Genomic DNA, 16,805 nt, shown 5'->3' with positions numbered 1-16,805 from the left:
ATGCCTTGTCTGTGTCTCAGCTGGCCAACCACAGGTCACCACCCATGGAGCCATATTACTGGATAAAGGGGAGGCAACACAGCTCACCAAGAGCCAGGCATGAGAAGGAAAGTCTACAGGAGACTCCTCCCCAAGGGAGACATGCCCAGCTTTGCTCTTCTGTCCAGACATTCTATGTCCCAGCAGGCAACCACACTGATGGAGATTTCATGTTGAATGAAGTAAAGTTCAGTTTGAAAATGAACATTTCCAGCTCATTGCTCTACCCTTCTCATTCCCACTGACCCAGAATACTTCACACCCCTCCACACCATTCAACTCAGTAGAAAAAATCTGGCAGTCAAGTCAGAACCTCTGCTCTTCAGGGACTTACCCCAGACACCACCTTAGTGTCCCTGGAAAAGTGAGGACAACACTACTAAAAATACCTTTATGGGTAACACAGCTCTGCCACTACCCCATCCCACCTTCCTTTGCCCAACATGCCATGGAAAACAGCCCTGAGGGGGCAGCCCAAGCATCAGCCATCACACCTTGAATTAGGAACTGCAGGACGTTCATGCCTTGGTGTGTGAGACATCTGTGTCCCAGCTCAAAGGCCAAGGATGGCTGTGTTGCCATGAGGGCTCACAAGGACAGGCACAGAAGCCTCAGCCTCTCCCTCCTCAGATAACCCAACCCCGCTGCCACCACGGCTCCTCCACCACCCCAGTACCCAGCTGTTGTCCCTGTCTGGGCAGGATGGGCCAGGTCTCAGTGCTTTGGAAGGTGATTTGCCACTATCACCATCCTCTCACCCATTATTCCTCTTCCCACCATGGAGGGGATGGGCCTCCCCTGAGCCCCAGGCAGGGGTCCTGCTATGCACCACACCGAGAGGGTCAAGGCTGCAAGGTCTGAATTCTGCCCCCAGATGAGCAGCTCTGGCCACGGCTGTGTGCACAAGAACCAGGACAGCAGCTCCCAACCATGCCCAGATGGGAGAGGTAACACAGAGCTACCTGTGGATCACAGATCAGAGATCCCTGTTGAACTCTACCACGAGCTTCTGGCCTAACCTTTATCTCTTCCAAAAGACAGCATGTCCCAGCTTACCATCTGCAGGATGGGGAGAGCAGAGATTTGTGCAACAATTTATAATGCAAAGCTCAATCATTCAGCACCCGTGAAGCATTTGGAACCCATGGGAGTCAGGTCATTACCTAACAGCAGGCTGGATTTGATTCAGACACCCAAGGGTGGGTCATTAGTTTCCAGAAGTTCTGAGGAGCCCAGGTCTCTGCAGTGTGGCAGGAAGGCAGGTGCTCAGCACCCTTGAAAAATTCATGTGAATTAGCTGAACAGAGATGCACAAGGTCCAAATTTTGGTTCCACACACAGAAGGCCTAAAGTCAGAAGCAGAGTGCTGGGATATCAAACCCTCACAGAAAGAAGAGAACAGTCCTACCAGGGCAATGAAACTCCAAGGGATGTGGGAGCTGCCACTAGAGAAGCTTAATTTGGAAGCTGCAGACAGCAAAAAGCTCCTTTGCAGAGAGGATTTGCACTTGATATACCAAAACTTCAAAAGTTAAAAAAAAAAAAAAAAAAGAAAAAAGACAAGACCTTAAAGCAGCATATTCAGTGAAAATGTCACACTGACTCAGGCAGCACCTTCTCTGAAGCAGTGACCTACTCAAAGCCAGAGATACTCGAGTATGTTACAGACCACATCATTTCTGTCATGCAGGCCTCAGAGATCACTGGCCAAATGAACTTGTAAACTCTCCAAAGAAAGAGGAAGGTTAAACACAAGGCAAAATTCATCAATTTGCAAAAAATGCTCCTGAAAAAAGTACAGAAGAAGCACTGTTCCAGCACTGAACCGACAGTGATGTTTGTACAAAAAGTGAAAGCCTGGTTACCACAGGCTCCCTCAAACACTGAGATGTCTCTGCTGAGGCCTTGGAGGTTCTATCTTACTTGTGCTGCCTTGAAAACACAAGTGATTACCTCCAAATACTGCAACTTTCAGGAAATGGGATAGATTCAGTCACAGAAAAAAAATTCAAATTCTTGGTACCTTTGACTCTGAATTCTGCTTCCAAGGCTTCCAGGCAGCACTTCCTGCCACAGGAAGGTATCACACAGCAGGAAAATAACAGAAATCAGTAATAATAAAGATGTAAACGACAGTTACAGAAATGAGGAAGAGACAGAGAAATATTTACAGGAAAATTCACACTGGTAGTAGGGAACATGCCAATTCAGGATATTCCCCTTTGGGGTTTAGGTTTTTGGCGGTTTTTTCAAAAATGGTAGGAACTCTCTTGGCTTACTTCCTAAAGAACTCTACCAGCTGCAGGCTATGCAGCTACAGAGCCTGATCTCACATGCCAGAAGGGTATGGAAAAGCCTAAGAGGAGATTAAAAGAGCAACAAACACCTCAGAGAGGTTTTGGAACAGCCAAAAAAAAAAAACTTTCCAGGAATAACAGTCCTTGAACTATACAGGAAAAAAGGAAGCAGCAGAGTCTGATGTGCAACTGGACCTCCACTGGCTTTTGAAGAATGCAGCCCTGAGAGTTCACTAGAACATCCAACATACTCTTGGGGCAGCTCCCTGGAAAGGAGTGTGACTCTTCCAGGTGTCACAAGGAGAAGGTCCACACAGGGCAGCTCTGGAAGCTTCCAATAAATCCATGAAGACACTCACATGCTATAGGGAGATTGTGGTGTTCAACTGGACACCAGACACTTCAAACATCAAGTTTGAACATTAAGAGAGGTCAGTTCATTTTGTCACCTTTCCAGGTGACACTGCAATGCTCTGGTAATCAGGTTCTGAAGAGGTGGCACCTCTGAGAGTCAAGAGACTTCCCAGCCAGCAGACAGAACACTCAAGAAGTAACAAGCTGTGAACCAGATGCCCATTAACATTCCCTGTGCTTGCACATTTCCTAACAGGTCAATCTAAATCCTCTAAGTCAACATCCAGGCATCACTGCACAAGAATACAAGGCTTTACAGAAAACCAAAAATCTCATCTACAGCCAAATGAATAACTTGGTTTCAAGAGCAATGGGCAGCACAGCCCAGCCAGAAATCCTGCCATGCACAGCCACAGTCACACCTCACCACATCACTCCTGTTAGTGTGATCTGAATCTCCTTTCTGCAAAGGCAACCAGCTGCAAGTAGCTCTGTAAAGCTTCCACATAGATAACGGAGTAATCTAATTTTGTTTGTGACCTAAATCCTACTTGGACACAGGACAGATGAGGTAAAAGGTGGGATGCTTTCCAGTTGGTATAATGGGTTGGAATTTGAAGAGCTCACCCTAACCATGGCTTGTGTCCTCCAGCCTCTGCAACGTCTGCTGCAGGGAAAACAAAGTTAGCAGCTGTTAATCTGGTCTAAGTGACAAATTCAGCCTGAACTCACAAGAGAGCTGGCAGATCTCCACAGCCTCAACTGCTCCCCAGCCTGCACAGCCTCACTGACTCTGATCAGGCATCAGCCATCAGTAAAACTCTTACATCTTCTCTAGACTGCATCCTTCCACCAGTAAAACTCTTACACCTTCTCTAGACTGCTCCCTGTCAAGTATGAATTATATTCCCCAACTACTGTCTGTAATTCAGGCTCTATTCTGCCTTACCCTGTACAGGTTGCATGTAAAATTTTGTTTACAGCTGTGCTGAATGCCCTACAGACAGGCAGGATACATGTTATGCCTAGAGAAAAATCTCTTTGCACTTCTCGAGAAGATTTGGTGGCAGCAGTTCCAGCTGAACCAAACAAGGCACACCTCCTCCATCACAGGCAGTCACAGAACCAGAATGGACCTTCCTTCCAAACCCCTGCCTTGCTTCCTGCTGCTCAACACACCAGCTCAGGGCTCTGCCCACCTGCCCCACAGGGTCTGCACAAGAAAGCCACTGACAGTGCCCCTTAGTTGGAATAAGAGAGGTCTCAGCCCTCGGCATCTCCAGGAGGGGAGATTTCAGGGAACAACAGCCCAAATTCTAGAACTAGAAACATACCTCCAGTTTCTAATCTCATTCAAAGTCACACTGAGTAGGTCTCCTGTTTCAAGGTCACTTCAAAGCCCCCAGATTATAACACATGTTCTAATCCAGAAAATGTTTAGAACAAATCCCAGGCAGCACTGGAGATGTGAGGGGTCCTGTCCCCGGCTCCAGTCTGAGCAGCCCTATTCTCTGCCTCTCCTCCTTGCTTAGTTTCTTGAATATCTGTGACAAAGGTGACCTCCTCCAAGACATCCCAACACAGCTGGTAGTGGATGCACTCGTAAAGGTGAAAGAGGAACACGTCCTGGGGCAGAGGCTCAGGGTGACATGGGCTGGACAGGGATGGGACAGGAGCAGCAAGGCCATACCATCCACTGCCACTTGGCCCTCAGCAGCTCTCAGATCCAATGCCTTGATGGAGATGGCACGGAAACGCTCAGAGGTCCTGCCCACTCACCGACTCCTCCTGCTCCTGCATGTGATGTCACATTCCTCCATGTGGCTCTGGATCCTGCCCTGGCTCCCACCTCCTGTGCTCCCTGTGCCCCCATGGCAGCACGCTTGTGCAGCCTGGAGGGATAAGGCCCTAACCTGCACCCAAATTACAACACATGGCTCAAAACCTCCGCAAATGGGAAAGAAACTACAAAAGAGGGGCAGGCGGAAGGTTTGTGAACCCATCTATCAACTTCCTGCATCCAGTAGTGTTGAATCCATACTGTCTCCTCTTGGACACAGTATTCCAGGGCACAGCCTATGCATTAGCAAAAAGCCTCTAACCACAACAGCAGCAAAGCTCTGGAAACAGCCTCCAGGCAGAAGTACAGTGGGAACAGAGGGTCTCTGCACTGCAGGAGGCAAGGCAACTGGGAAGCACTGAGCAGAGTCCTAAGAATGCCACATTTTGTAATTGAGATTCCATGGCCTTGAAATTGTTCCTCCAGGTAACATGCCATGAAAACCAAGGAACTAGCATGAACGGATGGAGTCAGAAATCACACAAAGATCACCTGGGAAACCTCCCTGTGCAAACCACAACTAGTCCTGTCCAGCCTGTGTGTGCATCACCCCTGCTCACTGGAGCTGAACTCCACCCCTGGCTTACAGCAATTCCCAAAATTGTTTTCCTCCACACTCCCCAACTTCTTTTCCAACACCCCTGAAGATCTCTCAGACTGAGAAACAAACCCTCAAAGGAAAGAACAACTTGCACCTTGGTAGAATGTGGGCTCTGTTCCCATTTTATCCAGGTACGGAGCCTTGGCACTGAGAAGGAGCACAGTAACACTCAATAGCCTGAAATTTGGAATGCCACCTGTGGCACAACATGCTTCCCCTCCTCAACAGCCATGTTTCTGCTCCAGGGTGCAGTTTTCACAGATGTTTCCTCCCTCCTGACACACACACCACCATGAGGAGGCCCATTTGCTCTTTTACTTTCTGTCTATGTAGCAGGAAACCACACTCTTACCTAAACATCCAACAATCCAGCCTGAGCAGTTTCCCAACCAAAACCCGCTAATCAAGCAAAATATAGCCAATAGGCAATTCCCATCTCCTGGCAGCTGCATGTCACCCCTGGCTGCCTCCTCTCATGCCCAAACCAGAGCTCAGCACAGGCAAGACACATCTGACGGTGGGACCCTCTGCCCTCCTGAAGGCAGAAGCAACAGGACACCCCTGGATCAGTGGATCCAAACCACAGAACCCCAAATTTCTTGTGAGAAATTAACCTCTCTGTATCTTCAGATCCACCCATCTGGACCAACAGGGCCTGTCCAGGACAATCCCCAGCCAGTGCTCCTTTCGGGAGGACACCCAGGCTGTTCCACTCCACCAGGCTGAGGAGAAGGGGCTCGGTGAACAGAAACACGCTCTGCAACAGGAACACGTCTGGGCGAGGAGGTCTGAAATATCCAGTGCAAATCCAAAGTCTAGAAAAGGTTTCTAGCCTACTGAGGAAAAAGTCACTCCAGCATCTCAGGGAAGAAGGCAGGAGACGGAGATACATCAGCTGTGAGACAAACACTTGACAGAAGCGTGCAACCAGAAAATGCCAACACTGCTTTTGAGAACAGCATCTGCTACGGACACATAAAGGACACAAGGACAATTTGCTGCATCCAAGCTCAGCCAGCCTCACCACAGAAAAAGCAACCAAGCTAACAGCATCCATCTCTTTCAAACAGAAATGGCCTTGGGAGCTTGCAGCCTCCCAAGAGAGCTCTAGCACAGACACACCACCATCAATTCCGGCACTTGAACAGCTATCCTATCCAACCCAAAACACTTGCAAGCCCTCAGACCTAGTAACACCATTAACCAGCCCAGGATCCAATCCTGGCCAACAACTGCAACTCCCACAGAGAAAGAGCAGCACCTGTCTTGGACAGCGTTGACAATCACTTGCACAAACATGGAACGTAAGATGTCATCGACTAACAACGAAAGCTCTTCTGTGCTAGACAGGAGCCACTGTGACTTCCAGTGAATCCGAGACAGAAATCCACACAGATGAACACAGAAAAGTCAAATCCCTATAGAAGGCTGATGGTGGGGACTCACTAGCTGAAACTAAGTCCTTTATTTAATGGACTAACAAGGTCAGAGAGAGGAAAGAACCCCAGAAGGGGTTCTGCAGAATATCTTTACAAGGGTTTGATGATGTGATGAGACACAAAAAGTGAATATCTAAATGTGAGCTCTACAACCAATAAGAATACTCTATTTTAGAGAGGAAAAGAGAGAGAAGGAAAGAGGAGGATTTGCTGGAAAGGCCACTCAAGATTTTGAGAATCATCTAAAGTACTCTATAAAATTTCTCTATGTTATAATTACCATCAATAACTCATCTGAAACATGTTCCTAACTTGATAAAGGCTTGTTTGAAAATCCCCAGCATAAAGAAGCTCCCAGGAACAGAGCCCAGCAGGTATGTCCTGGGGAAGCAGAAGGCACTGAGCTCCAGGAGAGAGGCACTGACATGCAGAGCCAAGCAGGAGCAGCCTGTGACAGGGACACTCCGGAGAGCCCAGGTAGCAGGGAGGCTGCAGGTGCAGTTTCTGAGACTTGACACTGACAAAACTCCTGAGACCTTAGAGAAGAAAAACGTGGGACATCTTTTGCACGCTTGCTGCATCTGCCACAGGGACCAGCTGCAGAGCAGCACTGTCCAGCTAGATTGGTGGATCTGAGGATACAAAGCTGATCTTTTTGGTGCTGATGTACCCTGGTATTTACTAGAGTCAGGAACAGCTCTGTGCCACGCTTGCTCTCAGACTTTGGACAGGGATATCCTGGGGCTAAACTGGCTAGAAAACTCACTGAGAACTAATCTCTGCATAACTCCCCTAACATCTCCCTGTTGCTAAAATGATAATCCTCAACCTTTGTCTGTTGTAGTGCTGAAAACAATTCTATCACAGTTACGGCTTTCACAAGTAACACAGAAACAAGAAATTCTAATGAAAAGTAATAAGCTGAACAAAGAGATAGAAAAACAACAGTGAATCAGTCTGGACAATAATTATAGGTGTATCTAGCATTATCAGCTACAATACTCAATTCAATCAATTCTGGAAGGCATTAGCTCCAGTGTAAACCAAGAAGATCCCAATTTAACCTTTTTTTTTGATTCTGGAAAAAAAAATCTTTTACAGTGACTCAAACTGAGAGATTTAAACAACTTAAAAATAACTGAACTAATCAAACTGCATTTAACTAACACTTGATGTTGGCTAAATCATTTCAAAGTTGTTCCACTAGTTGTGCCGTTGGCTTTATACTCACATGTGTGGATTTTGGAAAGGAACTCCAGAAGTATTTAGAGTAAATCTTGCTGTGGACTTGAAAGGTGGATTTGCAAAATTTAACTTCAGCGCTTTGCGTTTACCTGGGAGACAACGAACATAAAGTAAACTTTTTGTCAGCACAAAATATTGAGAGCATCTGGAAATAAACAGAAAAAAAATGACATATTGTGAGAAAAGGATTTTACATTTTACAACATTAGTGAATCACAGCTTGTGTTAGGACACGGGGATGGAGACACAGAGTCAGCTCTCATACCAAGGTCGTCCCCAGCTCATTCCAAGGCAGTTGCCAAAGCAAAGCACCCACAGCACCTCCTGTGACAGCTGGAGCACCTGGAATCACCTGCCAGGGCTCCAGCAGCCACAGCACCTTCAACCCCAGGGCTCAGCATCCTCCATGTACACCCATGGGGCACAGAGGCTTGGCCTGTCACACACAGCCTGGGCACACCAACAGACCTGGGGGGACAGCACTGAAGACGGAAAGGGCACCTTGGGATGTCTTTCATGTGACATTCCAAGCACAGGATGGCTGTTGGGGTTCCTGACCCTCCTCAGGCTAGCAGCAAATGGAGATAACCAGGCTTGAGGGAGGATGGATATCTGTGAGCTCTTTCTGCCAGGTGGGCTGCCAAGCAGAGAGCATCTGAGGGGTGACCCTGTGAGGGAAAACTCTGCAGCCAACTGAGGAAGCAGTGGGAAACACAAAATAAATAAATAGTAGTGTGGGAGGGATCCCGGTCACTGCTCAAGCCACTGGCTCTCTATTTTCCACTGAAGTTGAGATGACCTGCTCAAGCAACAGCAGGATTGGGACTACAAAGGCAGCTCCCCCTTCCCAGCCCTCCCACTGGGGTACAAAAGACCTTGTCTTGCTCCCATTTGCCCACAGGAAACCTGCACTCCTCCACACCAAAATACCTGAGATGAGGCCTCTTCCCCCCCACCTTCCCAGGAGCCCACAGCTGAATCCCTCCCAGCTTCCCACTGCCTGGGTGATTCTTCGGGTTGGAAAGGTCCTTAAAGATTAACTCATTCCAACACCTGCCATGGGCAGAGACACCTTCCACTAGGTCAGGTTGATCAAATCCCTGTCCAACCTAACTCTGAATGATGAGACAACCACAGTTTCTCTGCGCAGCCCGTGCCAGTGCCTCACCATTCCCACTGTAACAATCCATTTCAAGCTGACACTAAGGACACTGTCAGCCAGCACAGACACACTCTGTACCTTGTGTTTGTCCCTGGAGCAAAGCATACACCTGAGGTTTATGCTCAGTCTGCAGGACTGAGGAACCAGAGGACCTTCTGTGAGTGCACAACCTGTCACGACACCACGCCATCGCCTGACCGACCTCCCACACCTCTTCTGACTGCTTCCCTGAGGGCATCTCCCCCCTCACACAGAGCAAAACCAGACAGCTAATGACTGCCAAGGGTCTGGAGGATGCGACCCTTACCCCTGAAACCTCCCCCTGTTCAGCAGCTCCCCCCAGGTCTGCACAAGCACAGGGGATGGTGCGGGGCAGGAACCCGTGGAGAACGGCCACACAGCCCCTGCTCACTGGTCCCATGATGGCAGCACAAGTCTGCCCTCAGATGGGGTCCAGGGATTTGTTCTATTATCCTTCAAGTCTGTTTCATTCACACGCCCGAAACCCCAGCCCTCTGTCAAAGGGCAATAACATTGTTTTGTAAGATTTTCCCTTTCTCACAGCAATGTTTATACAGCTCAGGAGAACACGGGACTTGAACTGGCCCAACACTAAAATTGACACAATTAGCTACAAACCCTCATCAGAAAATCTCCTCAGAGCCTGCTCCTATTCTTACTATTTGTAAACTTTATACACCAAGTTTCCTCCTGTTTTCACACAGGGACAGGACATTTTTTAACACAGTTAGATGTTGGTCTATTGATTTCTACCTCAGTAGGTTTCTAAGGATAGTTTCAATTATGTCAATCCACCATCTGGAGCTAGATTTTCTACAAATCCAACAAATACAGACGCTTAGGCTGCCCCTGGGAAGCAAACAGCATGGTTTGTTTCTGCTCAGCTGATGAACAAGGAATGTGACCGGGAAAAACGAACATCCTGAGAAACGCCAGGAATTTCCATCCAGCACAGATCACATGGAAACGTACTTTAAGTGAAACAACAGACTCAAATGAAGCAGAAGTCTGAGGAGAGCCAAAGCAAACTGTGTTCCCTAGCAGCCTTCCACAGCTTCAGCTGTGGACTCCAAATCTTGAATTTCATCCTAAAAAAAACTTTTGACTCCATGTCTCTATTCCTTGAGACACATCATTCTAACTGGAGACAAAAGAGCCTCTTTAGGTGCAGCAGTTTTGTTGTGACTTTGCCATGTACAGGTTCATTAAAGACCACCCTGCCTCACTACAGCAAAGAGGTGTGGGGGTTATGGTGCTTCTGGAATTCACTAATGCCCATCACCACCAAGGCTGTGTGACCAAAACTGTCCCAAAATGTGCTGCAGAAATATCCACCTGATACAAATTGTCTTTTAAAGGTTCCGCTAACTTAACGTAATTCTAATCATCAACCGTTACAACATCTACTTCTCTGAGAACTTTTACAGTAAAGATTATGGGACAGAGAATGATTTGGAAGAAACCAAAACTAACTTTGGAATAGATTACTTTTTCACAAATTAGGGTAATCCTCAACACCAAACATGAAACTATGAAGCTTCTTGACTTATGGTCTTCCCAATTGTGACCATTGGGTTGTTCAGCTGCATGTTAATGGTTATACCAAGCCCAGACCATATTTGAAAGCAGGATGGCCTGGACTTCAGCTGAGCAGAAGTGGCAAGTACTACCTTATGTTTTGAGGGAATCTAAGCAGGATTGTATCCTAAGTTAGGTTGCTCTCCAAGAAGAAAAAAGACAGCCAAAAATAGCTTTCTGATTGTAAATAAATTAATCTACCCATAAGGATAGCAATCTTTACTGCAAATCATCCCAGCTTTCAAGTGGTAGTGGGTGTCCTCAAAACCATTTTCAAAAGAATGTCATCATTCTACCACCAGGCCTGTACACAGAACTGAGGTCCAGGAGTGATGCCCTGCATCCTCAAATGCACAGCCCTTGGCATTCCATAGACTGCAGCCAAAATGGACACTGGGAAAAGCACCTACACAACAGCCCCAAAAAAACTCAGGCTGACAGCAGCACTTGTTCCTTGCTGCACTGGTGAATGGTGCTAGGCCAAGGACAGAATTATTTATGTGCTGCTATCCGTCACCAGAATTAATCCAAGCACTTGGCTCTGCAGTTAAGTTCTCATCACTGTGAGGCCCCTTTACCATCACCACAGCCAACCAGCCTTCACACAACAAGAAACAGCTGTCTAGCAGGTCACATGCAGGCCAAAAGTATTCCTCCACAGTTAGATTGTGTACTACTATTTTTACTTCACCTAGGACATCTATGAGTTACAGAATTACAAAATTATTAAGGCTGGAAAGACTTTAAAGATCACCAAGTCCAACCATCCTGCCAGCACCACAACCTTGTTCACCACTAAACTATGGCCTCAAGCAACACATCCACACATTTTTACACTTCCAGAGATGGGACTCCACCACCTCCCTGGGCAGCCCCTTCCAGTGCTTGACAGCTGAAGAAATTTTCCCCAATACCCAATCTAAACCTCCCCAGCCCAGCCTGAGGCCGCTCCCTCTCCTCCTGTCCCTGTTCCCTGCCAGCAGAGCCCGACCCCCCCGGCTGCCCCCTCCTGTCAGGGACTTGTGCAGAGCCACAAGGTCCCCCCTGAGCCTCCTTTGCTCCAGGCTGAGCCCCTTTCCCAGCTCCCTCAGCCACTCCAGCCCCTTCCCAGCTCTGTTCCTTTCCCTGGGCATGCTCCAGCCCCTCAATGTCTGTCTCGTCATGAGAGATTCAAGGTGCCTCAGCAGTGCCCAGCACAGGGGGATTGTCACTCTGCTGGTCTTGCTGGACGCACTGTAGCTGGTACAGGATACCCTCGGCCATTTCTTCAAGCCTCTGAGTCACCTCCTGTTGGAGAAAGCAATTCTAACTTCTTCCTAGAATCTCCTCACCACCATTCCTGCGTGCCACACCTCAACCGCATTGCTGACCATGTTCAGGTTACACAGAACAAAATGTTCCCTTTTCAAGCAGTAAGATTTTCAAAACATTAGTAGTTTAATGGATTTTTCCAAGGTTTCTATCTTGCAAGGCTACAAACTGATTCCTGTCAAAATGTTTTCCACTCGGTTCAACTCTGCAGGACCAACTTCTTGCTGCCACAGCCTGAGCACAGGTCACAGCATTCAAGTGAGTCACAGTGCACAGGTAAATATTCTCTCTGGTCATATGCTGAAGTCACTGTCTGTTTGTGGAGTGATGATACGCCAGGAATCAAATCTGCACTCTCTTTCCTTACTGTAGTATAATCAGGAAAGAAAGAAATACAACCGCTGGAACACAAGCTGTGACAGCAAACAGCAGGAAGGACAGTCAGTGCATCTGTAATGAACTGTGCAACATTTTTACCTCTCCCTTGTAAAATTAAAACACATCAACAGAAAGACAGAAAATGGGGAAGAATGGATTATTTACTTCCATTTGGAAACAGAGCTGAATGCTTGAGGTAATTTTCTTAATAGAAAACTATCAGTTCTGATTTCTTCCAAGGTAATTCCAAGCAAAGCTAGTGCAAACTCTAACGTGAGATGGAAAAAAAAAACCCCCACACAGATCTCTGCTCTTCCAACAGCTTTAAATAACCAAACTGCTGTATCTTGTCTGCTAACAAAATGCCTGCTTTGATGTAGAGACAGCAAAGAACATTTACCTGCGTTCAGAGCTGCAGCCCCGCAGTTGCTGACATCCTGAATGCTCCCAGGATTTCCAGCTGGTTATTCCTGCTGCTGCTAGCACAGCTCTGCCTGCCCACAGACTCTTCCAGCCTACCATCTTGCACTTTTATCTCCTTCCTTTCCAGTCTTGCTCATGGATCTACTCCAACACCAGCACAACTAATCTGAGACTAAAGTAGGTTTCCAGTCTTACCCTCAAGATAAACTATTTTTCAAGAAAAAGCTAGTCAAATTTTGAAACAAAACCTAAAGAACTTCAGCATATCCTACAGTTCTATTTGAGGAGTCTGGATGAAAGAAGAGACCTAGAGTTTGACTTATTAATTTTAAGAGCTGCAACTACAGAAATTCACTTTAAATATTTTCAGTAGGTCTATTACTGACATTTTTAGTCCTTCAGTGAAGCCTTCGATTTAGTATAATCTGAGAGTCAGCATTCAAATTTGAAATGATCATTTTGCACTGCAGGAGTAAGCTAAGTATGCTCATTTTTAGGAGTCGCCTCATTAGAAAGAGGATTTATCCATAATTCACCCACAGTCCCAAGCGTGCCTCCAACTAGGGAGCACAAACACCCAAGCCTAGAGCAGCCAGGACTCTGGAAGGATTACTGGCCAATGCCTTCATGAAAACACCCTATGGCAAAAAAACTGAACTAGACAGTATTTTAGCAAGACATGCGCACGATTTGGGGCCCGGAGACGGCTCACAGCTGCACCAGCAGACACGCACCTCCACAACTGGCAGTACAAGATCCAGGTTACATCCAACAGCACTTCCACCATCTATAAATACTTCCACCAGCACGCTTGGTAAAGTAGGTTAATCTTAAGAGTGCAAGAAATTGCAATCGGATTAAGATTAGTTCCCTCAGACTGGAAATTCTCAGAAGCAAAACCTGAGAATGAAGTCTCTGGACTCTCCAAAACCCACGGTTAACCTTTAACATTATCCCTGATGCTGTCCTGCATGGAAACACCATTTGTATGAATAGGGTTAAAGCTCCCTGCCCAGAGGAGAGTGCAGCACTGGGGCCAGACAGCAGCTTCAATCCCAAACTGGGGTTCAGGCAATTTCTAGCTGGAGAGCAGCACTTAACACATGGCTCACAGTCACAGTCCAGTGCCAAGCCTGGTGAAACACCGCTGGAGAGAACTTGGAGGGCCTGGTTCACATGGGAGGTGCTGCCAGATCAGGAGTGTGTGTCTGCTCTCACAGCAGCACTCTGCTTCACCCAAAATATTTCTGCAGCCTGAGGCAGCCATGGCATAACCCAGCAGAGTCCGTCACAGAGCAGCTGTCAGATACAAAGGGTGACTTTGGGAAATTTATGGTGCAGCACCTGGAGCCTCTCCTGGTGAACAACAATAATAAATTATGCAAAGGGCCATGCCGAGTACTTTTTCAATATGAAACAGCACAGCAACAATTATAAAATATACCACAGGAAGGAAGACTGGGGAGGGGGTTTGGTTGATTTTATTTCTTTTCTTTTTAATTTTAGGAGCCCATACTCAGACTAAAAGCAAGGAAAAAAAATCTGCCCTTGAGGACTTTGCTTAAGGTCAATGGAAAGGATTTAGTTTCTTTGGATAAAGCAACAAGCACGTTTCCGTCATCTCTCTAGACACCTCAGGCCAGCAGAGTGGCAACGTCAATCACAGCCTGCATCCCACTGGCTCTGATAAACACCTTGGACCCAGTGACCAGACCGAATCCCACAGTCACAGAATCATAGAATAAAAAATCCTCCAGAGTCAGGGGAATAAGAATAGTTACATGCTGCCTGTCACCGACTAGTTAAATAACTAGAAAGAATGAGCAGAGAAAGCGTGCCTGTGTGAAAATGTTCAGGCTGCACTAACATGCACAAATAAAATGCTGGAAACAACTTGTATTACAGTGAGAAGACTCATGCTGGAGCTGGATTCTAACAGGCTCCAGACTCTCCTGAGGAGGGATAATGCTCTGACCCCAGCACTGGGCTGCTTTTCCACTCGACCACTGTTACCACAAGAAATAATCCTTTGCGCAATGCAAGCACAGCAGATCTTCACGTCTGGATCCAAAACTTTGTAATATATAGGGTTTTTTTCCAAATACTACCAGCCTGACATCTATGTGCAGCTAAAAATAGCCAGTTTTTCAATTTGGATCTGCTTCACATGAACTGGTCTCTTGCTTGTGAGTGCCCACGTGTGCTGTTCTCCCGAACATCTGATCAATGTCTTCACAGACTTAGAGAGGAACTGAGCCCTTCTGAAAACCTGGTCTCAGCTGCAAGGTTGTTTCTGCACTGTTACACTGGGAAAGATTTTGATCTGGATCTTAAGAACCCCTAGGAACACATGCTCTCAACAGGCGTTTTTGCTTAGTTCTGCTGAATTATAATGGAGGTGTGTAGAGTCGCTTAAGCAAGAAATCAAATCACGAGTCTACAGAGCACATAAAACTTTCAGTTGTCTTTGAAAGTACTTGGTTGGAGAACTTTTCGATACTAAAGCCACAGCAATTTTGTGCTAAGCTTTAGAAGTGGTATCTGTAGATCGATCTATTTGATCTAGTTTTGTACTTCTCCAATCTGGATTTCAGAGGAAGATGTTCTAATTCCGGAAGCAAGGGTTAGATCCAAAGACAAAGAGCATAAGAACAGCTGCAGTGGTCCATGTAGCACAGCGTCTTGCCCTCCACCACAGCACTGAGATGCCAATGAAAAGAGCCAAAGCCACAACATCCTTCCTTTGGATATTCTTTCATCCTCTAACCACTTCCAGCTCAAGGCCCACCTCAGTCAGCCATGGTATCTCTGTATTTAATGGCTGTTGCTGGGTTTCGCTTTCTCAGTCCTATCCCATCCTCTCGTCGCCTTGTGAGCGCCAGACCCCATCACGCCAGGCTGGCAAGAGCTCACACAACTCAACCCAACACTTGATTGAAGCCCTCAGACTCAAAGTCAGGTTGAACAACACAAACCCAACTCAGCTGCGTGCAGGCTGTCAGAAGAGACACAACCTGTCACCTGTGCTGGGGGCCCTGTCACCACCCACCCTCTCCCCTTGTCACATAGGACCTGCCCTGGCACTTGCATTTGAGACACAACCCGAGTTTGTTGGATTTCCGTGACTCTGTCCAGCACAGCAGCAGCACAGATCTTCCCATGACGACACAACAGGTCTGGGTGCTCCCACTGGATCCACTCCCTGTCTGCAGGACAGCAGATCCTCGATGCCACAATGGATGTATACAACCCAGCACCAGGGTTTGCCCTGCACACCTCCACTAGGGCAAGGAGTGCCCTGCTGCCATGTCACAGCTCATCTCCCAGCACTCAAATTATTCTGCTTTCCAAGGAACTGGAGAGGGAAAAATGAAGGAAAATTTATGTAGCAAGGAAAAAAAAAAACAAAAAACAAAAAACAAAACATTAAAAAAAAGGCAAAAACTAAAAAAACTTAATTAAATGAACTATGGTTCACTTCCATTACTTTGTTCAAACCTTTCCTCATGCTGAAATCCAGCACAAACACCCAAAGGCCAGTTATTTCTCAACACCAAAATAACTTTATGAACACTCAGAGGCTTTGCTAAACATCGCACCACAGCTCTGCGAACACCAGCTTTTGGGATGATGTTTCTCTTACCAAAAAAAATAAAAAAATCTTGTGCACCCATAAAAATTCTGGCTTTGTACTGTCTTGTGAAGCATTCAGTATGAATTAGCAATACCCTGTAGCAGGACGAGCACAGGAAGGAGCCCCCAATTTCCACTGCCGAGACATGTCGGGCATTGTCTAATGACTGGTATTTCCAACAGAATTTGCAGCTTTAATAGCTTGGCAGCACCAAACCCTCTTCAGAAAGACACACGGTGATGGCACTCTTGCCCAACATTGTCATTCAAGTGACAAAACACTCAGAATGCCAGGAATGAGCTGCTGCTCTGCTGCTGTGCTGGAAGGAGTGAAAGGCAGCAGGTACCAAACCCCTTCCATGCCTCAGCTGAAGGCTGGAGTCAACCAGGGATTTGGGCATAGGGCTGCTGCCTTCAGGAGGTTGGAAGGTTGCTGGAGCTGCCTCCAACAGCCAACAGCTGGCTGCTCTCAACAACCTTGTGG

General features: G+C 46.9%; 1 protein-coding gene across 2 annotated transcripts in view; it reads right to left on the bottom strand.

Moving 5' to 3' along the window:
• The window catches only part of MAP2K4 (mitogen-activated protein kinase kinase 4), a 76,475-nt gene that overhangs the window by 41,283 nt on the left and 18,387 nt on the right, over positions 1-16,805 (bottom strand). For both annotated transcript variants that reach the window (XM_048323591.1, XM_048323592.1), the window contains exon 2: positions 7,802-7,904. In XM_048323591.1, coding sequence (XP_048179548.1) covers positions 7,802-7,904 — 103 coding nt within the window. The remainder of the gene's footprint in view (positions 1-7,801; positions 7,905-16,805) is intronic.

Source organism: Corvus hawaiiensis, chromosome 19 (assembly GCF_020740725.1).
Source record: "Corvus hawaiiensis isolate bCorHaw1 chromosome 19, bCorHaw1.pri.cur, whole genome shotgun sequence".
NCBI classification, from domain to species: domain Eukaryota; kingdom Metazoa; phylum Chordata; class Aves; order Passeriformes; family Corvidae; genus Corvus; species Corvus hawaiiensis.
This window is presented reverse-complemented; position numbering and strand designations above follow the sequence as displayed.